We start from the raw sequence: 23,219 nt of genomic DNA, 5'->3' as shown, positions 1-23,219 counted from the left end.
TTAACATGCTGCTCTGACTCACTTCAGAGCCTTTAGGGGGAGGGCAAATTTTAAACTGCCTACTAGCAGTACATTTGGGAACTGTGGTTAGAACTGGGGTACTGGTGTTAGATGGAAGAGTGTAGTATATATTAATACATATTTTTAAGCCTATGATAATGTTTCAATGGCTGGGAAACCCCACATGATAAAAGTTCTTTTTGAACTTTTTACAGACTAACCCAAGATATATGCTCATCAAGAACTACTACTAGACTTCATATTAAGATGGCAACATAAAGACATGTCTTCTCCCTCTGTATCTCAAAAGCACTCCAATCCAATAAGAAACAGATATAAAAAAATTAAAACTCCATCTTTACTGAAATAGAGAGATATCACAATATGTGAATATAGAAAGCAGATGGAGGCAAGGTTTCTCAGAGGGAAAGAAGGCCAAACCTCAAAGCCTTCAGAGACTAGAAGTAGATCTTTGTAGAATCCTGAAAGACTCAATAATAGGACATAACAGCAGGCAGGGATGAGGTAGGGACAGAAAATAGTTACTGAATGAAGCCCTGTCAGTACAGTCAAGCAACAACCCCTGCCCTACCTCAAGAAGAGACTGGACAATTCAAACCAGAGACATTCTGGATTTAGAGATGCTGGACACAGAAAAGAGCAAAGTGAGGTATAGAACTAAAAATAGGGAAATTAATGTGTATAACGAAATCCCTTTCTTTATCTAGCACCAAAATGCTGACGGGTGGTCTTTTACCCACACCCTTCAGTCAGGAGGGTCTTTGCTGAAGAAAATTAACAGTTCCAGCAAAATACGTAAAGATACTGACATCTGGCAGTTCCACAGCCCCAATTTCAGGAAAAGTAAAAAGTTTCACAAATATTTAATTCCTTGGCTCATCATGTACATTTATATAATCATAATGAAACACTCATTGATTTAATAAAACTTTTTGATATAACTACAGTGGGCAAGTAGGGGGAGGGATAGGAGGCGACTAACAGAGCTAAACTCACCTACCAAAATAGGAATTCAATAGATTATCTATAAATTCCTGATTCAAAAGATAACTATAAATATTGCTTAGAAATTGAGGGTAAGTACCAGAAAAAAGAGTAAGAGTTTAACAGGTAATTTCTGAAAAGCAGACAAGGGGGGATAAGATGGCAAGGGGGATATGAGACTTTTTTTTTGCTAAGAGATCCTCTTTTCTGGCATTTTTTCCCCTTAAAAAATATATGTATTTTGATAAATTATACAAAGATATATACCATTATTTAGCATTAGCCCAATCTGCAGGGGAACTCTGAAAGGTAGGCTTCACAACGTGTGTTGTTCCAATCCAAGGCAAGGTAGTTGGGCTTTCATATTCTTTCACCCTTAAGTCACTGGCTAAGGGCCATCTATATTTCCAGGCACTCTACAGGCAAAATGAGTTCCAGTAGCTTGAGGACAGCCGTCCAAAACAAACAAGACAAAAAAGAGAATAAATTTTTAAAAAATTAAATAAAAAAAAAGTGTGTGTGGAGAGTTGGGGGTGAAAAATATAAGGGTTACTGCAAAATGCAAAATAATATTTGGTGATCAACAGGGTATCACGTATAAGATATAAAAGAATTGAATGAAATTCCCAAACTAAAAACGTATCCATCATCCTAATTTTCCCTCAAACTCCGTACCTAAGCAATCATGTCCTACCTATGACATCCCTAAACCTTCTGAACTCTTGTCTACTTCCTGCAGCCCTCACAACCCCCACCTGGGCCCAGGTCATCAGCATCTCCTGGGGAATTTCTAAAACTGTTCTAAGCTTCACCTCATTATTGCCCTATACCTTCCATAAGAACAGGGACAATGTTTATCTTGTTTCCCATACCTAGCACCCAGCATGGTACTTGGCCAAGAGTAAGCACTCAATAATGACTTCATTTTTGACAAATGAATAGAGGTATTTTTGAAGGCAGGAAACTAATATAAAGTAATAAGAGATAATAAATCACAAGGTAGGAAGGATGCCATAGCCATTGAAGAGCCAGCAATTACAGATCATCTTGACGCCTCATCCTTCTCACCACACTGTAATCTTAGGATCCCTAAAGGTTGTGCTTCATTCATTCATGTACTTATTTATTAATTAACATGTCAAATGAAGTGCTTATTCTTATATTAAAAATATTGTCTCCATAACTGTGTAGAGGTTTAGAATAAATGCAGGCTAGTAGATATTCCAGTTAAATTAAAAGGAACTTGAATGCACTTGCTGGGTCACTAGGTAATACTGAATATTACTGACCCATTTTAAAATCTGTGTTTTAGTACCACATAAAGAACAAGCTTTCTTAGTTAAATTCAGTGTGTTATATTTGAATTCTAAAGTCTAAATTTTTCCTATTCGCATTTTAAGTTATACCTAGGCAAAATGTTTAGCATGTCCAGCAAAAACACTAGAGTGAAAAATCCCAAAAAAACAAATTCCCTCAAAGTCCAGTCATCTCATTTCTGTTATCAACACAATTAAAGGAAAGCATCAGCGCACAAACAGAAGGTTGGTAGAACGGGGCACAGTGTGGCCGCTATGTGGCCCAACCTCCCGGGGGGCTGCTGGGTGCCACGGGGAGGCGCGTTGGGGGGTGGCAAGGTGCAGGCCGAGAGCTACAGATCTCATTTTCTCTGTTCTCCTCCAGCCTCATCTTTGCCTCTTAGCTCGCCTGGATCCTGCCCCTGGGCTAAGTCAGCAACATGAGCGGCAACAACTTGGATGAGAAGGACGACTTTGATGAGCAGTTGAGAATGCAAGAATTGTATGGAGACACCAAGGATGGAGACACCCAGAAAGATCCCAGTGGAGAAATCTATTCTTTCGGGCAGCAACCGAATGATACCCCCTATGAGTGGGACCTGGACAAGAAGGCTTGGTTCCCCAAGATAACTGAAGATTTCATTGCTACATATCAGGCCAATTATGGCTTTTCTAATGATGGTGTGTCTAGCTCTACTGCAAATGTGCAGGATGTCAGTGCTAGTCCTTCAGAGGAACTGCCACAAAGAAAACCCCCTGAACCCATTGATTCCAAAAAGAAGGGAGAAAAGAGAAAGGCTGAATCAGGATGGTTTCATGTTGAAGAAGACAGAAATACAAATGTATATGTGTCTGGTTTGCCTCCAGACATTACAGTGGATGAATTTATACAGCTCATGTCCAAGTTTGGCATTATTATGAGAGATCCTCAAACAGAAGAATTTAAGGTCAAGCTTTACAAAGATAATCAAGGAAATCTTAAAGGAGATGGACTTTGCTGTTATTTGAAGAGGGAATCTGTGGATCTTGCATTAAAATTTTTGGATGAAGATGAAATTAGAGGCTACAAATTACATGTTGAGGTGGCAAAGTTTCAACTGAAAGGGGAATATGATGCCTCAAAGAAGAAGAAGAAGTGCAAGGACTACAAGAAAAAGCTGTCTCTGCAACAAAAGCAGTTGGATTGGAGACCTGAGAGAAGAGCTGGGCCATCCCGAATGCGTCATGAGCAAGTCGTCATCATCAAGAATATGTTTCATCCTGTAGATTTTGAGGATGATCCTTTGGTGCTGAATGAGATCAGAGAAGACCTTCGAGTAGAATGTTCAAAGTTTGGACAAATTAGGAAGCTCCTTATCTTTGACAGACACCCAGATGGTGTGGCCTCTGTGGCCTTCAGGGATCCAGAGGAAGCTGACTATTGTATTCAAACCCTCAATGGACGGTGGTTTGGTGGCCGTCAAATCACTGCCCAAGCGTGGGATGGGACAACAGATTATCAGGTAGAGGAGACCACAAGAGAAAGGGAGGAAAGGCTAAAAGGATGGGAGGCTTTCCTCAATTCTCCCGAGGCCAATAAAGGTCTTCAACATTCAAATTCCATCTGTGCTTCAGAAAGGCCAGGGCCTTCTAGAGTAAGGCATCTTTTGGAGCACCCTAGCACATCAAAAATGAATGCTCAAGAAGCCACAGCTGAAATGGCATTTGAAGAACCTATAGATGAGAAGAAGTTGGAAAAAACAGAAGATGGGGAAGAATTTGAAGAAGATACTTCTGACAAAGATGCTGAAAAAAGTGGCCTTGAAAAAGAGGCTGAAGAAGGCTGCCTTGAAAGAAAGCCCAAGGAAGGCTGCCCCAAAAGAGAGCATGAAGACGACTACCCTGAAAGAGAGTCTGGAGAAGCCAGTCCTAAAAAAGAGTCCAAAGAGAATAGCCCCAAAGGAGAATCCAAAAAGAAGAAACTCAAAAATGGTTGTGAAGAGAATGGCCTTGAAAAGGAGTCTGAAGAAGATGTCTCGGAAAGCGAATCGGAAGCCTGCTCTGAAAAGCAGTTTAAAGATGGCTCCAAAAAAGAATTTGAAGAAAATGGCCTCAAAAAAGAGTTTGATGAGGACGGCTCCGACAAGGAGTTTAATGAAAATGTCCTCGAAAATGAGTTAGAAGAAAATGGCCCTGAAAAATCAGAATTTGAAGGTGACAACTCTGATAAAGTGTTTGATGAGGAAGGCTCTGCGAGAGTTTGATGAAGAGTCAGGTGCAAAGGAAGGAGAGGAAGATGCATAAGAAAAAGTTTTTGGTGATGAGTCCAATGAAAAAGAGGACGAAGGAGATACAGATGAAAAGAGGCTTGAAGATGGTGATGAAAAAGGAGGAAGATGATGCAAATAAAAAAAATGTTTGAAGACTCAGAAGAAGAAGTAGATGCAAAGGAGGATGAAGATATATAACAGATGACAAGATGTTTGAAGGTGATGAGTCCACCCAGAAGTTGTTGGATGAGGATTCCAGTGAGAAGTTGTTTAGTGACTCTGACGAGAGGGACTGTGGGTAGTTTGGGGAATGTTCAGGAAGAAGGGCCCCTGTCCACTGGCAGCAGCTTTGTCCTCACTAGTGATGATGACGCACATGATGCTCTTTAATCCCTTAAAATAGGCTTTTGAGGGCAATTCCTCCATCTCCATTTTGTCTATACTCCAGGGTAATTACCAGTAGTGTAACATGAACACGTGCATAGTGGTAGAATGCCGTCTGATTAATGCATTGCCGTTTTCATTGTCACCTGTACTGACTGGTTTTAAATCTAAAATTGGCTGTTCAGTTAAAACTTCATAGTGTAATGTAAATAAACTGGATACTTGCCCTTTGTCAGATTGTTCAGTGCATGCACAATATGTTTTCAAGCATTCTGGTTGAAATTAATGATATTCAGAAATAAAAATAAGTTGTTAATATGCAGGGGAAAAAAGACAATAAAAGGAATGTGGCCAAGTCAGCCCATTTCTTTTACTAGGGATCCAGTTTTTATGTATGACTGATTTATTTCTACCGTAAGCTATAATATGCTGTTTACTTCAGAAATCACCACCACCAATTCTGTTTTAACATTTTGTGAGGTTTAGGGGATTTTTTTTCCCTTCAATTCAGTTTACTTGCACCAAAATCCAGTTCCAAAATAAGATTTACTTTGTAACAACATGAAAAGTTTGGATTAGATTCTGTTTAGCTTTGGTAGTAAGAAATACACCCTACATAGTACTACAGTACATTTTTATAATCTCAATTTTTAAACCATTATATATTAATCTGCATGTCAAATCATTACAAATGAAAACTATCATTATCAGAAAAAAAGCTGTGGATACCATCTCTGTATGTTTTGTACCTACATGTTTTAGACTATGAACTAGGATAAATTCCTCTTTGGCTCAGATGTGTAACTCATTATTGAGCTGAGAGAGTTTTTTTATTCTGTAATACATACAAGAACTTTGCCAGGTATGTGTATTGCAAATATTTTCCCCAGTCAGTGGCTTTTTTCTCCCATTTTTCTTAAGTGTCTTTTTGTTTCATTTTAACTTTTTTATTGAGCCATAATTTATATGCAGTAAATCTTAAGTGTTCAGTTAGTTTTGACAGTTGTATATGCTATGTAGCCAACACCCAAAACAAGATCTGGAATATGTCCATATTCTCAGAGAATTCCTTTGTGCCTCTTCCCAGTATAGTCCCTGTCCCTTTCTCAGAAGCAACTACTTTCTGACTTGTCACTCTAGTTTTGCCTATTCTACTTCATACAAATGGAATCTTACAGTGTATTTTTGTGTGTTTGTCTTCTTTCACTCAAGACAAATGTTTTTGTAATTCATCCATGTTTTTTTGTATACCAGTAATTTTATTGCTGAGTAGTATGGCATTGTGTGAATACACCACAATTTGCTCATTTTCTTGATGATGGATACTTGGGTTGTTTCCAGTTTTGTGCTATCATGAATAAGGCTGCTGTGAACATTCTGATACAAGTCTTGTTTTGGACATATGTTTTAATTTCTTAGGGGTAAATATGCAGGAGTAAAATTCCTGGGTATAGGGGAGATGAATTTGTAAAGACCAAGAGGTTGTACCATTTTTCATTCCTACTAGCGATGTATGGGAATTTCAGTTGTCCTGTATTCTTACGACATTTCATGTTATCAATCTTTTTTATTTTAGCTATTCTAGTGAGTAGTCTATTGAATATTCCAGTGAGCAGTTATCTTGTGGTTTTTAATTTGTATATCCCTAAAGACTAATGATATTGAGCACCTTTTCGTGTTTACTAGCCATTTGGTTTATCTTTTTTTATGAATAAAGTTATCTGTTCAAATCTTTTGCTCATTTTCAGGTTTTTTTTTTTTTTTGGGGGGGGGTGGGTTCCTTGTGTTATTTATTTATAGGTGTTCTTTTTATATTCTAGACATGAATTTTGTTGTCAGACAATGCATTGAGAAATATTTTTTCCCAAACTATAGCCTGCCTTTTCATTTTCATAATGGTGTCTTTTGATGAGCAGAGATTTAATGATTTTTGTTTCCTGTCCAAGAAATATTTGCCTACCTCAAATTTGCAAAGATATTCTCCTATGTTTCTTTTAGAAACTTTATGACTCTGGATTTAAGATCTATGATCCAGGCATAAATACTTTTTGTGTGTGAAGTTAGTTGATTTACCCCCCATATGTTTATCTAGTAGTTCCAGTTTTATCCAGTTGTTCCCGCACCGTTTTTTTTTTTAAAAAGTCCTTTCCCATTGAATTGATTTAATTTGTGCACCTGTTTTTTTTGACTCTTCATTCTGTCTCACTGCTCTATTTGCCTATCCTTATATCAGTATCACACTGTCTTTGAGATTTAGAGTAAATCTAGAAATCAGTAGATTGAGTCCTCCAACTTTGTTCTTTCTCAAAATTGTTTTGGTTGTTCTAAGATCTTTGATTTTCACATAAATTCTATAATCAGCTTGTCAATTTCCACAAAAATGCCTGCTAGGGTTTTTTTGGGGGGTTGCATTTAAGCTACAGATCCATTAGAGATAGCTACCTTAATGCTGAGTCTTCTACTTCATGAACATGGTATATCTCTTCATTAATTCAGGTTCCCTGTAATTTCTCTCATTAATGTTTTATAGTGAAGAGGTCTTACACTCCTTTTGCTAATTTGTTCCTAAGTATTTCATGTTTTTCCACACTAGTGTGAACGAAACTGAATTCATCTTTAAAATAACATCTAGCTATTTTTAGGTATTTTCCTAGTGACTTTAAGAAAGTTTATTACAAAAGTAGTAAATTAGATTGTAAAGAGTTAAAGAAAATAAGAAAAACACTATTTCTATCACTAAAAATATCACTATTAACATCTATGTCTCTATCTATACACAAGACATCCATATATGCATTGTTAACCAAATGAGATCAAATTGTACAGGCTGTTTTGTAATCTGCTTTTTTAAAAAGTTAACCTCTACCTTTTTGTGTTAGTAATATTTCTTTCTATCTAAAATATAGTACATATTCAAGTTCTCCCAACTATTCCAAAATGTGCTTTACAATTGTCCAAATCAGAATCCCAAAGCAAAAACATGAACTGCATCTGTTTGTTATATTCATGAGTCTCTTTTAATCTAACACAATAAGATGTGGTGATTTCTATTACGATGGCTAGAACTTATTTAACGATAAAGCATATTGTTAAGTGACTATTTAAAGGTACTTTTTCTTCAAATAAGTACATCATTTTTAAGGAAAAGTTAGCTTATGTATTAACACGGATTTTAGGAGAACTAGTGATTTACATAAAGTTAAACTAAGGAGAATAATAATCTCTGAAAAATAATGAATTATATATAACAGTTATACGCTGCTTAACAAAGGGGATGCATTTTGAGAAATGAGTCATTAGGTGATTTCTTTGTTGTGCAAATGTCATAGAGTGCACTACACAAACCTAGCTGTTATATCCTACTACTGTAATTGTACCATGTTTCCCCGAAAATAAGACCTACCCTGAAAATAAGCCCCAGTTAGGCTTGTCAGCCAGACGGACACATTTAGTACGTTATGACGGTATTCCAGAAGAAGATGACATGACTGTATTTGAATAAATGTAGATTGTTGTACATGAAACAATAAGACATCCCCTGAAAATACGCCGTAATGCATCTTTTGGAGCAAAAATTAATATAAGACCCAGTCTTATTTTCGGGGAAACATGGTATGTGTTACACTTTATACCACTGGCAGTACAATAGGTTTGTACAATAGGCAGTACAGTAAGTTTTACACCAGCATCACCATAAACATGTGAGTAATATGTTACACTATGATTTTATGAGTGCTATGAAGTCACTAGATGATAAGAATTTTTCAGCTCCTTTATAATCTTATGGGACCATGGCCATATACACGGTTGTTGACTGAAATGTCATTATGCAGTGCATGACAGTATTCTTCCAGATAATGTCCACATTATTTCTCCATATTTTCTTAGGGACATACATATATTGAAGGAGAAGCCAATGAAAAAATTTAAATCCCCTCACTTATTTTAAAGATGTCAATGAAATTATTGAGATTCTCAAATGAGTGAAGAGAACAAATATGTTAAAATTTGTGATTAAACATCATGTATCAGGGAGAGATCTCAAGTGGTTATACAGGTTGGCATATGGAATAATGAGCATAACTTTCAAAAGTTCCTTTAAAAAAAACAGGTAAGGCCGGCCTGGTGGCTCAGGTGGTTAGAGCTCCATGCTACTAACTCCAAAGGCTGCCCGTTCGATTCCCACATGGGCCAGTGGGCTCTCAACCACAAGGTTGCCAGTTCAACTCCTCGAATCCCACAAGGGATGGTGGGCAGTGCCCCCTGCAACTAAGATTGAACATGGCACCTTGAGCTGAGCTGCCGCTGAGCTCCCGGATGGCTCAGTTGGTTGGAGCGCGTCCTCTCAACCACAAGGTTGCCGGTTCGACTCCCTCAAGGGATGGTGGGCTGCGCCCCCTGCAACTAGCAATGGCAACTGGACCTGGAGCTGAGCTGCGCCCTCCACAACTACGACTGAAAGGACAACAACTTGAAGTTGAACAGCACCCTCCACAACTAAGATTGAAAGGACAACGACTTGGAAAAAAGTCTTGGAAGTACACACTGTTCCCCAATAAAGTCCTGTTCCCCAATAAAGTCTGTTCCCCTTCCCCAATAAAATCTTAAAAAAAACAAACAGGTAAGATAAAAAAAACCTGTGAACTAGGTAAGGATGTCTATAGAGGCTATTAAGAACCATAGAAGGGGGGCAAAGTACTTCTATAGTATAATAATTCATTAAGAGATAGAAGCAAATAGTGGTTGATTGATCCTTGAAAAAGAAAAGACTTTAGTGACAGAAACTTTACTGACTGTACAATGATCAGGTCCACTGGTAGTGGTACTATTGTCCCTCCTTGGAAGAGAGGTCAGTTGATATTCTCCAAGCCATCAACAGAAAATAGAAATAGAACCCTTGTTTCACCAATCTAGCTACTTCCTAGCCCTCTCTTATAGCAGTTATTTCTAAATTCTAACACTGAATTATTCTTATTTTGTTTAGTGTTCTTTATCCTTCCTAATATACTGCCTATTTAATTATGAGATTGTGGCAGAAGTTCTTAGTCTGGCTTCAATAAATCAACAAATCCCTTGAACCTATATAAAGAATGTGTGTCTGTGCATTTTTCTAGTAAGTGAATAGCTTTCAACAGATTCTCAATGTGGGGTCCGTAAGATTAAGAACCACTAACTATATTGGTAGTTTTTCTAGCACATGCTATTTGATTGAGATATTAAACACTGCCAACTTTCAATTATAATGAAAAGATGTTAAATAAAACAATATAATTAGCTTTAAATGTAGTCAGAGATGTATTCTCTAAAAGTATTTTTCAAATTGCAAATTGTGACCCATTAGTGTCTAGCATTTAAAAAATACGTTTACAACATACTAAAATTATTTATTTTAATGGAGCACAATCAACCATGAATTGATGACTCCAAACTAGCTGCAGAAATAACTTTAAAAACAATCAACAGGCTCAGAGACTCTGATAAGTGTGTGACTATCACATTGAATACACAGTTACAGAAAATGTTTTCTGTGGTTGAATCAACCAGTACAGTAATACTGGTGTGATAATTTAAGAAGAAATTAACCTATACAATAGTCTGGGTACAGGAAAGTAAAAAAGCGGGAAAAAGAATACAGACTGTAGTCACCATGACAACATGCTAATTTCAGTAACCAGGCAGGGAGGATCAACTTGAAAGTAATGTCAGCTCACTCTAGCCAAAAATTGACTCTCAGAAGTTAAAAATGATCTGGTCATCAAATGGCTGACACTCTAGGCTTTATAAGGCTTAGTGGTCCTTTATGAGCCATGACTTACCTGTCTGGACTGGCACTGGTATAGGAATCTGGCTCTTGATACATGAGCTTGTGGGTTGGACTGGAGGCCTATATACGCCCATAATACCTGGATCTCCAGGGAAACGGGTATGACACAGCAGGAAGTACAATGCGTAGCCTGCAGAAAGATAAAGAAGCATCTGCTTGAATCGCTGATGGTTTCTATAGTCAGTCACCATACATTTAGTAGCCATTATTTCTTAAACGTTATAAAATAACAGAAGGCTTAGAGAAAGAACACAAAAGTTCACACTAGACCACATTATTGTCCTTGATCTTAGGAAAAGTAATATTCTAAAATGGAAATTACTAATCGATTAATAAAACATGAGCCCATGTACTATGGTTATAAGAAGTTCTCAGTGAGTGGGGCATAGTCAGGGTCATGGAATGCCAGAAGGAGAAACATCCATTTCTGCTTGAGGATGGCTTCATGGAACTGGAATGAGTAATATGTGATTGGGAGAAACAGTGATTAAAGGAAAATTCAGGCAGAGAGACATAAAAAGGTATACAACTAGAACAGCACATGATGCCATGGAGGGACATTCACTGATTAACGTGAATAATAGTTACTGAGTGTCTCCTGTGTGCCAGGCATGTCCGAGGTACTGGCCCTGAGCAGACCACGTGACTGAAGCAAAGGACCTGAACATAGGGACAGTGAAAGGCTAAGGAAGACATTTCAGTGTTAGATTAGGAAGAGAAACCAAGTAGTCTGCTTCTAGGAGGACTGATTCCAAGATGCAGGAAGGATTAATGGAAGTGAGGACATCAATCAGGAGGTTACTGTAACTTAGATACAAACTATCCTCAAATATGCCTTGAGCTTTTCTAGCTTCATACTTTATAGTAAGGCTTAGACATAGGTAATAACATGTATAAACTAGGAATAGAACCATATTTATATTTAGACCATAAATAGACCATATTTATGTTTAATGTATTAAGGAACTGTCAAACTGTTTTCCAAGTGGCTGCACCATTTTGCAGTCCCACCACCAATGTCTGAGGGTTCCAATTTCTCCTTGTCACTAACCAACCCCTTCCTGCATTCAACCATGTATCACCCCAAACCACATTCCCTCAGTATGGCTTTGAGGTTTAAGAGAACTCAATTTGACTGCAGTTGCTTAAAGGCTGGATCAAGTATATGTGTTTTCTTATCCTCCCAAATCTCCTAAAAAGGAAAGAAGTATACAAAGAATAAAGTCATAATTGTGCTGAGAAAGGGAAACATGGCACTTTAAAAATAATCTCTAAGGGGAAAGGCCTTTCAAAATCAGAACTAAAACTCCAATGTTAAAAAAAAAAAAGACTGATGAATTTCACAACATAAAAATCAACTCTGCATGGCAAAAAACACCATAACCAAAGTCAAAAGACAAATAACAAACTGGGAAAAAATATCTGCAAATCATACCACAGAAAAGAGCCTATTTCTCAAATACTAAGTCATAAGACCAGTAATTCAATAAAAATGAGTAAGGGATATAATTAGATAATAAAGAATATACAAATTGTTGAACCATATGTCAAGATTACTCAACCTTGCTCAGAGAGAAAAATAAAACTCACTGGGATGCTATTTTTCACTTATCAGATGAGCAAAAATGAAACAGTTTGATAGCAGTATTGATGAAGGGGTAACAAGCAGTCTCATGGGTTGTGGGACCATAAATTGGTACAATCCGTATGGGGAATGAATTAGCAATACTTATTAAATTTTTAAATGCATGTAACCTTTGATCTAACAATTCTACTTCTAGGATTTATCACATAGGTTTATTCTCACATGTATGAAACGGTACCTGAATGAGGTTATAAAATGTTGCATTGTGTGTAATAGCAAAAGACTGAAAACAACATGAATGTCCACCAATAAAACTGGTTAAATAAATGAAATTATGGTTCATCTGTATAATGGAATATCATGCAACTATACTATGCAAAGAATGAGAAGGCTTAGTACGTACTGACATGGAACAAACTCTAAGATCAAGTGAAAAAAACCAAGGTGCAGAGCAGTATTTATGATATTATATCATTTGGACTTTAAAAAAAAGAATGTAAGAGTATTTACTTGTATGAGCATGTATTATCTGTGGAAGGAAAGAAATTAGTAACTTTGGTTGCATCTGTGGAATGGAAGAGCTGCCTTGGAGAGAAATTTTTATTTTGTACTTTTTGAATTTCAAACCAAGTGTATATATTACTTATACAGAAAAATAATTTAAACTTTTAAATAAAAAGAAATAAGATTAAAGGTACAGTTGACTAAAGTGAGGAGATGGGGGTAGGCAAAAGAAGATGACAGAATAGCACAGCAGATTTCCTTATTTTACTTAGACTGGAGTCTAGCGATATACCTGCTATACACGGATCTAGTGGGCCACCAGGAAAAGTAAGAGCTAAAATAGCTAAATGAGGTTACTTCTGGGGAGGGAGTGTCGAGGTTTTTACTTTTCATTCATACCATTCTACATGGTTTGAATTTTTAGCCTGTTAATGTATTTGTATTAAAAGTAAATGTAAAAATATAAGTTTTTATATAACAAACAGAAAGAACACAATTTCAACCTCAAAGAATCTATGATGACCAACATTCAAGCATATAAGAGAATATTTGGTATATAGATGAAATATATTAATATTTACTCTTACTATGAGTCAGGCTGATTTAGAACCACAGAGCATGGCCTTTATAAATTTCTACATTTTCTACCTTCAAATTTTTCCCCAAGTAAGGAAAATGTTAGGTATAAACCTAACCTGAAATAATGACATCAAAGGGGCATGATTTCTTACATCCTTCTTCTTAAGACAACTGCATTATCTTCCTTCTATGACAACCACATCATCTAGGGAAATAGGGTTGGTTTTAATTTTAATAACAGTAATTTACAAACAAAAGGGGAAAGTTGAGTCTCCACAAGATGTATTTCTCTCCTTACTGAAACACTGCAGTTCCTGCTGAGGATCCTGGTCCATTCTCCCTTCTGGGCTGGGTTGGCATTACCAAAGATGGCAACATGTTCTGGTCTGGGCCTTCCATGAAGAGTCTGATACAGGTCCTGCTGCAAGCGACTACAGTCCACATTTTTCAGCCTGAAATTAAATACCATGGAGGCTGGAGTCCAATGCTAACATAATACTGTAACCATCCTAATGTATAAATCCAAATGTTAGAAATAATACTATAGGGAGGGCCAGTTAGCTCAGTTGGTGAGAGCGTGGTGCTAATAACACCAAGATTGCCGGTTTGATCCCCGCATGAGCCACTGTGAGCTGTGCCCTCCTTAAAAAAATAAATAAAATAAGTATTAAAAAAATAATACTACAAAATAAATTGGAGGAAAATAATCCTTAGTAGGTGTAGAGGACTGTCAGAAAACTCTTAGCAATATTATTTAGATGAGACTATTCCTAACTAGCATTCTCTGAACTCTCATTCAAAATATAAAAGTTAATACCAACATAATCCCTACAGACAGAGACAAAACTGTAGGAATTGATGCAGAAGCAAAGAATTACCTGAACTTGCACCCAGACATTGCATTCACTCCAAATTGTACTTCGTGCCTCTTAACAGAGCAAGTTCCATCACCTTGGCTCTGTAAGAGGGTCATCTGAGGTGGAAAGTGATGGTCAAGGATATCATCACAGGAAAAAAAGTACGCTCTTCTTGTTTCCTTAACACTATATATATTTTATTACCATCATGATATCGTTCAAGTCACAATTTGTATTCTTCCTCCAGTAATTAAAAAACACAGAGATAATTAGTGATTTTCCAAAAACCGCACACCAGCATATAAATACATTAAAACAAAAATCAGTCACAATCCTCTCACCTTTGGGCAGTCTAACATAAGTTTTAAAGCCTTTGATTGCATCAACATTTGAGAACATAATATATTAATGGTTTGGTAAAGGAAGTCATGGATACCTAAAAAATGGGGGGACCTCAGAATTGGAAAATTCAAAAAATCAGCAGCTACAGTTTTCTCATGAAGCTGTAACAGGCCACCCAGCTCCAAGAAGGATACTTTGTGACTTAAGTCGCCAGTTAGAGCCAAGAGTGGCTTCCCCACAATATAGCCAGGATTCCCACTTCTAGGACCAGGGAGAGAAGCAGTTGTGCTCTGTTGAAAAGCCTGCAGAAAGAGTGAAGAAGAGTCACTATGGAGAAAAGCATGTTCTCTTACCTGTACTGCTTGGCTTCATGCCCTCGCTAAGGCAATACAGTAAGTTAGCTGCACTGAACAATCTGGCTTCCTTCCACAGTGTAGTATTTTGCAGAAATTTTTACTCCAATGACTTTTCCTGTTTTTCCCCCTTAAATAAGTACTGAGTGATCTGAATATTGAAATTCACTATATGCTGCTCTACCAAGGATTACAATGAAGGATCTATCAACCCTGTTTCTCAAAAATTACTATCAATTTCGGGCTATGTTCAGCCTGGCTGAAAGGAATTTAAACGTAATTTAGAAATATATTTTAATTAACTAAACATGTTCCAAAGATGAACTCTGAGAGACATGAGACTTGGATGAGGACTTGAGGGCAGAACTGGGAAGAAACCAGACTGTGCTGGGTTCAAAAAGAAGAAAGAAGTAGAAGAAAGCCTAAAGGTGGTGATCAAGATGAGAAACTTAGATTAAGTGGGAAATGAATAAAACTCTGAATGCCATCACATTATATTTTTTACATGTTCATGTTCATAAATACACACAGGCAAAAATTCATGCTCATTGTAAGCATGTAAGCTCAAAGAATACAGAAACATAAAGAGTAAAAGTAGAAAGAAAAAACAAACAAACAAAAAACACAACCAACCAGCTGAATGCTCAGAAAGAGGAGAAAAGCTAGTTAAAGAATTTCTGTGGGATGTTGGCTGAATTTATGATTCAAAATGACTATTTAAAAAAAGAGTTTGGAGTTGAGATTGAAGTCCTGCTTTGCTGGGGGCCAGATAGAGAATCAGAAAAAATGTTAATGAATAAATATTGTTGAATTCCTGCCATTTGTAGTTAAATTCTGGGATATTAAACGTTAAGGCTTCAACTGACAGCTTGAACTAGGCCTTCATATTCTTATTCTATTTCGCATGTGTTACAGAAGCAGAGTAACCATTTCTAACCCAATATTCCTTCCCCTCTCGATCCCATAGAGAAGGGCCCTAACCCTGAAACGAATGATGAAGTGTTGCTGTATGGAAGTGCCTGGCTCGACGGTCAGGTTGGTTTGTTCAAAACTGACAGAGACTTTCTGGATTCCAAAAGTCCCATTGGTCTCTATCTCATAGACGACCTGAAATACAAAAGTAGAATCAATTAATAAAAATTATTTACTGGGCCAATTATGTTTAAGACAAAAGATTTTCTGTCTTTAAGGGTTTTGTTATAATTGAATGAGGGTACAGCATGGTGACTATAGTTAACAATATTGTACATTTGAAAGTTGCTGAAAGAGTAGATCTTGAAAGTTCTCATTACAAGAAAAAAATTACTAAACTTTTGTGGTAATGGATGTTAACTAAACTTACTGTAGTAATCATTTCACAATATATACATATATCAAATCATTGTGTTGTACACCTAAAACTAATATGTTATATATCAATTATTATCTCAATAAAAGATAACTGAAGGAGGGAGGATAAACAAGTAACCTTAAAAATGCCAAACACAAATACCATGAAAAGACAAAGTTGACTTCATATTACATCTACACATTAAGAGAGACTGGACAGAGTTTTCTGAAAGTGTTAAGGGGAGAGGTGAGTTTACAGGAAGAAGTGAAAGGGAAGCAAAATAAGTTTTGATAGTGTGCGGAAAAAGGCTGAGTAGGGGCAGAGGTGATCATGGAATGGAAATATGGTTTACTTGGCTGTCCCCATGTCTTAAGAGGAATAAAGATAATTGCTGGAGATGGAAGTTAGAAGCAATTGAAGGTAATTGATTAGATTTTTGAGCATAGTCTTTAAAAATTATGCTTTATGATAATTCTTACGTCTGTAGGTTGATTAGAAGAGAGAGAATAGAGGAAAAGAAGTTGACTAGTCTATTTCAGATGTTCAGATGATACTGACTTCTTCAACAGAAGAAAATGTGGTCAGTAAGAACCATAATAGACTGCATATGGACAAAGAAAGAGGAGTCAGAAATAATCCTAATGTTCTGGACATGAAATACTGGAGGATGGTGGCGATGCAAATGACTGAACCATGGTGGGGGGTAGAGGATGGGCTCCATTCTTGACATGTTAAGTTTCAGGTAGGGCACAAAAATTCACGCGGTCTGGTACTTAATGGAAGATGAAGCACCTCTGGTAATGCTGATCAACATACATCACTCCAGGACCTGAGGTCGGCATCCCTACCTGGGAAACAACATTCTGACAAGTGTTTCCAGCCAACAGAGGAGAATCAGCCTTTGAGACAAGTGTTACAGGAACCTGGAACTAGCCAAGGGAAAGAAGCAAATCAACTTCAATGGAAAGGCAGCATTTTCTCTTCTAGCTACATATCATGCTGAAATGAGTAGTTTTCATGTTCTACCATCCCCTTGATCCTTCCATTGCCAGCCTACAACATAAGTTCAAGTCATTCTAAATCAGCACAACTAAGAATATATTTCTCAGAACATTAATTCTATTAGATATAAAGGTTCCATGGTTAAATAAGTTTTAGAAACACTGTATTTGATACGCGCCTCTTAGAGATTAACAAGGCCCTCTAGCATATTAAAGATGCCAAGAAGTCCACCCTAAATATAGTGTTTACCTTTATTTAACCCAATGTTTCCCAAACTTATCTAATACCTTTTGAATTCTTATTTCATATGATGCTTATTAATCATATAGCACATTAATTATATGGAAAACATTGTTTTAGATTCACACTTAACAGTTTGATTTGTCATACAGACATTTTCTTTCACTATTACAATCTAGACTGAAATTGTCTGAGATGCAAAGAGACTGAATATTCTCTCTACTTTCTTCTGATAAACAGCATCATACCTTCATATTCTGCAGATCAGTCATACCTCTTGGAACCTAGAATAAGAAAACAACAAAAAAATGACTATGCATATACGTTAGAGAAAAATTTCCAGTAGCTTGTCGTTTCACATTTAGGGAGTAGGGTGGGAATCAACATATTAGAATGATTTGCTTCCTCTCTTCTACCTGAGGCTTTACATTAAAATGCCAGGAGAAAAGCTGAGGGGAGGCTGGTTGGACTGCGATGCCCACCTACTCTGAACAGAGCTCTACTGAATGGCAAAAGCAAGAAGTTTTGGTGAATAGTGAGACCACCCCTCCCATCCTCCCAAGCCAATGTCATTAGCCTGGAGGGTGAGACTCTCTTATCTTGCTTATATAACCCAAATTCTTTCATCTTTCTTCAGATGATAGGGTTTTGTAGGCCCTCTGCCTTTTATGTAGCTCTTGGGCATTCTGACTTCCAGTTCAGTGCTTTTCCCACAACCCAAAAGTTGGAAGCTTGTTGACTTTAAACCCACAATGGTGACAGTAGGGAGAGAAGGGATACCCACCTTCAAGACTGTGAAATTATAGTAAGAGGCAGCATTGAGGTGCAGCTGTTTGCTAGGTCCTTGAAGAAATGAGCACAGGTTGTACTTTTACTCTCTAGGAAACCTTAGAACAGAAGGATCAAGGCGATGATAAATGAGAAAGCCTATTTTAAATTGAACAAAAAGATTGGCACTTGTGCTCTGGACTCACCTGCAGGATTGTTCTCGGCACAGAGTCCCCCAGCTCCAACTCCTGCAGGTTGCCTCAGCAAGCTTATTACAGACCACTTGGAGAAGTAAGTCAAAATGGGGTCCCCAGCCTGGACAAAGTAGAACAGAAATGTATTCACAGTGAGACTAGACTGAAGTCCACCAGAAAAGTAAAAACAAAAATTAACTCAACAGCTTGTTAACGTAGACAATACTGCAATCCAAAAGAGCTAACAATGGTTTACCTAATTCCGTGTTTCCCCGAAAATAAGACCAAGCTGGACCCTCAGCTCTAATGCGTCTTTTGGAGCAAAAATTAATATAAGACCCGGTCTTGTATAATATAATATAATATAGGACCGGGTCTTATATTAATTTTTGCTCCAAAAGACACATTAGAACTGAGGGTCCAGCTTGGTCTTATTTTCGGGGAAACACGGTTGCAGCAGGGTACTTCAAAGACACCCGGCAGTTGTCAGCTGTGAGGGAAAAATCAAACCAAACAATCCCATCCCCTTCCCCAGGCTCACCCTGTAAAAAGATGATGGTGATTGTGTTTGGAATGTGGAAGTGAATGATTTGCCTTCAAATTCTGTAACCAGGGCCTGGAAGTTGCTTGCATTGACCTTTTGGAGCTCCTGGAAATAGTTTAATTTTGCTAAAATGATTTTTAAAAAGAAAAGGGATTTAGGTAAAGAAAGACATTTATTTTTAAATATCTTGCATACCAAGTAACTAATTTTTAAAAATATTTTTATTGAGGCATAATATATACATATCAAGGTGAAGTATACAAATGCACTAATCTTAAGTGTAAACTCAAAAGAATTTCTACAAATTTATATATTTTTATTACTACTACTCAGTTTACAGAACATTTTCCCAGAAGGTTCCCAATCAATACTCCATCTTCAGAAATAACGGTTCAGATTTCTATCATTTTCTAATTTATTTGTAATCTATTAAATGAATTATTGTTTTGGTATTAAGATCTGAGATAAGACTATGGCCAACGAATGCCAGTTAGTTCCAAGTCTCTGACACCAGGAATGTGTACGATTAGCAATTTGTGATGAAAAGGAGAGGCTCAATAATGCTAACATTTGCACTACACCAAGTGTGTCTCTAGTATAACAAAACAGTAGTGTTTCCATAGGAACATGGCAATATTTGATTTGTCCTTTCCAAACCCTTTTTTTGCTCTAAACTTCAACTGACCAGTCCTAGTAATAATGTTTCCATCTATCAAGTATATGGATTTATCATGTTTTATTCCTTTCACCTTATAATTCCTACATTCAAATTTCAGACACTCCAAAGGGGTACTTTCTATAACAACCCTACAATTTATTTTATAGCAATGTATAAATCTACCCAAGCTTCTGCAGCCATGTCTTTAGGGCACTGGGAGAGAGATGTAAGAAAAGACCTCTGGCATTGTCCCCTGCCCAGAGGGTGGCTGGTGATGGACAATACTCTGCTTCACCACCCAAGTCTTCTGCTAACTTGAAAAAGGAACATAGCAGAAACATGCCCTGTATGTATTCCTTTAATTCTTCAAATAATTATGGTCATTTGGACGGACTCAAATAGGTATCAAGACCTGCATCACTGAAAGCTAATGAGGATTCTACATGACAACAACTTGACCTCTATCCTCTGCAATCACAAAGCCTTAATTATTTGACTTTGCAGCTTTCTGATAGAGCTTGAAATGGAGAATACAATTCTCAATTCTGGGGACCTGCAGCTTACTTACTCTTTCTCTATCCTCTAGATACTCAAAGTGTGGTGCCCCAGCATCACCAGGGAGTTTGTCAGAAATTGAGAGTTTTAAGCCACTCGCCAGGCATAGTGAGTCAGAACCTTCACGTTAACGAGCTCTCCCAGTGATGTGCATGCATTTTGGAGTTTTAAAAGTATTGCTGTGGCACAGGTGACACTGACACTGCTGGTTTGCAGACCACCTTCTTCTGCCTCTGATCTGAACCTTCAAACTTTAAAGCTTCCAGAAGCTGTTTAACATTTCCTCAGAACGCATACCCTGAAAACCACATGGAAGAAATACTTACCTCATAAAAAATGCAGTTATTTCTATCCTTGTAAATGAAAGAAAAGCTAAGTTAAGCTAAGAAAGAAGATAAGCTGAGATGGTAAGTATCCATCTGACTATTTTCATGGCTTAAAAGAAAAAGTTACCATTTTGATTCTCACTTTAATGCAGGGATATTGGTGCTAAGCAGGGATGATGCAGATAAGGAATATAGGCTAAGGATAATAAACTTTGATACAATTTCAAATGTGGAAGAAAGCCTAGAGGCCATCTGGCTCAATCCCATTAGGATATTTGAATCCTGAGACGTAAATGAGTTGCAAAAGGCCACAGAGCCATCTGGCAGAGGCAGGAGTAGATCACAGATCTCCTGATTCCTGGTCTCCACTCTACTCTGTCATGCTATACAGACTTTGACTAAGAACGTCTGTTATTGATGATCATTATCAGCAAATATGAAGCACGGAGTACAAACAGAGATCTGGTCCATCTTTTCTAGGTGCTGATAATTTACCTTGGAAGACACAATGTTCATATAAACATTCAAAGTATCCTATAGTTTCCAAGAGAGTGACTCTCAGGTGTTGTTGGAGGAAGAAAGTTCAGAACCACTGGTCCAGAAGCAGTGGCAGGATGGTATACGAGAAGCAGGAGGGGAGATTAAAAGGAGGGAGGACCAGTTGGATGCTAATGTAATAGCTCTAGAGCATAAGAAGGCTGCTGGAGCAGCCGCAATCTTATTACAAGTCCCCCCAAACTGAAAATTGGTTGTTTTCTGAAGTAAATATAGTTTTGCTATTTCTTTTTTACGTCAGATGAAATCAGGATGAATTAACTTTCAGGGTGTAAGGGACATTTAAGTCTGTTTTGTGTGAGAACATTATTTTGCTTCTTAGACATTAAAAAAGAGACATATAGCTCCATATCTTAAGAAATGTTACAGCTATCACCAGCATATTTCTAAGTCTATTTAAAAACCTTAATAACAACCACCACCTCTTATCATTATTGCACTATACAGTTACAGAGCACTTTCACATCCAGGGCCAGTGTTATTAATACTTTTGTCAGTTGAAGAAATGAGACTGGAAACTCTAAGAGATTTGCCCAAGTCTGTGCAGCTAGTAAGCACATGGAAAGGTCTAATACTCTTTCCCCAACACTGCTATCTCATAAAATAAAAACAAGGTTGGTACAGACTCATTTTTCAAAGATTCAAGTATTATTTGGTGGCTCCTATGTATCAGGTACTGGGGATTCAGGGAGTGCTTTCATGGAGATTGTAGCAAGTGGGGGAATACAGCCTATCGGTAATTATCTGGGCTAACAGGGATGATTGAAGTTAAAGTTTTGTATGGGGTTTCTGACCCATAGCCAATAAGGGATATGAAAGTGCACATGTTCACTAATAAAAAGAGAGGGGGCAGGTGGAGAGGCAGAAGGAGAAGAAGGATGATAGAAATTCAAAGGAAAAAAAGTTTAAAAGACAAAGAAAAGGATAGAAACAAAGCCAATTTTCAATAAATGTTAGGCAATAACAACAGCCAACATATTTCTACTCACAGTTGTTCACATGGACACAAAATTGCCTAATTCCATTTGGATCCATGAAAACGCTTGAAGGAAATGGGGAATTACTCCTGAAGATTAGAGAGTTGTCCACACACACCCAACTTGAAGACCTGTGTGGAAACAGAATGAATAGACACACTTAGAAACACAGGGTTAGGTCCAAAGAAGGGTGCCCCAGGGATGTCAGTCAGATGCCAAAGAGAGGGCTCCTTGGGCAGCCATAGGACAACACGAAGGTTCTATTCTATTGGACAGGCTCGCTCTAGGGAATCTGAAGAGGGACGTCACTCCTCGGAAAAACCAAGGTAATTCCATTTGTAGGAGTGGAAGTGGGGCAGGAAGGCAGGAAGGCTAACTCTTCCTACTTCCAAATATTACCTATTCTAGGGCCCCACTCCCCTTTAGGATTCAACCTGCACAACGCAACTCACCTCACGCTGCCTGGAAGGCAGAAGGAGAAAACTGTCCTCGGATGAAGAAGATAGCAGTCCTTGTCGCAGCAGCAATTTATATCGCAGGTACCAGGAGTCAAGTCACAGACACAGATCGGCAAGACTGCGAAGGTACAACACAAAGCTGAGAAAAAGGGACGAGATCCTCCGATTCTTCCAGGTGCGAATTCCCCTCTTCTGACAGCCCCACTCCTCACTTTGTGGCAATGCACTGTTGACAGAACTTTAGACCTAAGTCAGTCGTTTCCATCCCCACATCTCTTCTCCTCACCTGGGAAGAGGTCCGCGGTCCTATTCCCAGGCACCGAAGGGGTGACGACAGTAGGGCCCACCGTAGAGCTCCCAGGCACAGCCCTGGGAGTTTCAGTCCCCTCGGTGGGCTGAGGTGTCCCATCCTGCGACCCTGGCCCCAGGTCCGAAGGAGTGGGCACTGCCCCTGACGGGGAGGAAGAAGGCTGAGGACGAGCGCCCTCGGGGACCATCAGGAAGAGCACCTGCAGTAACATGAGCGGAGAGGCGCACATAGGTTAGTCGAGACTTCCAACAGTTTTAAGGTGGATTTCTGCGGTCGCCAGACGCGTTGCTAGAGGATTGAGGGGAGGGACAGAGTCGCAAGGCGT

The 23,219-nt window shown here is 38.0% G+C and overlaps 2 protein-coding genes across 2 annotated transcripts in view; one reads left to right on the top strand and one right to left on the bottom strand.

The window, feature by feature from the left end:
• The window catches only part of LOC109443877 (17S U2 SnRNP complex component HTATSF1-like), an 11,494-nt gene extending 6,326 nt beyond the window's left edge, over positions 1-5,168 (top strand). Inside the window, 6 exon segments of the mRNA XM_088791918.1 lie at positions 2,686-4,530; positions 4,532-4,666; positions 4,668-4,686; positions 4,688-4,747; positions 4,750-4,832; positions 4,834-5,168. Of these exon segments, the coding sequence (XP_088648044.1) occupies positions 2,741-4,530; positions 4,532-4,666; positions 4,668-4,686; positions 4,688-4,747; positions 4,750-4,832; positions 4,834-4,939 (2,193 nt within the window). The 5' untranslated portion in view covers positions 2,686-2,740 and the 3' untranslated portion in view covers positions 4,940-5,168.
• The window catches only part of TCTN3 (tectonic family member 3), a 25,030-nt gene extending 1,811 nt beyond the window's left edge, over positions 1-23,219 (bottom strand). Inside the window, 14 exon segments of the mRNA XM_019724760.3 lie at positions 10,750-10,887; positions 13,724-13,877; positions 14,304-14,398; positions 14,819-14,926; positions 15,959-16,084; positions 17,156-17,236; positions 17,798-17,833; positions 18,334-18,371; positions 18,374-18,436; positions 18,524-18,632; positions 19,053-19,180; positions 22,139-22,257; positions 22,579-22,702; positions 22,871-23,219. Coding sequence (XP_019580319.3) covers positions 10,750-10,887; positions 13,724-13,877; positions 14,304-14,398; positions 14,819-14,926; positions 15,959-16,084; positions 17,156-17,236; positions 17,798-17,833; positions 18,334-18,371; positions 18,374-18,436; positions 18,524-18,632; positions 19,053-19,180; positions 22,139-22,257; positions 22,579-22,702; positions 22,871-23,123 — 1,572 coding nt within the window. The 5' untranslated portion in view covers positions 23,124-23,219.

Source organism: Rhinolophus sinicus, chromosome 15, assembly GCF_057876585.1.
Source record: "Rhinolophus sinicus isolate RSI-liver-muscle chromosome 15, RSI-T2T, whole genome shotgun sequence".
NCBI lineage: Eukaryota > Metazoa > Chordata > Mammalia > Chiroptera > Rhinolophidae > Rhinolophus > Rhinolophus sinicus.
This window is presented reverse-complemented; position numbering and strand designations above follow the sequence as displayed.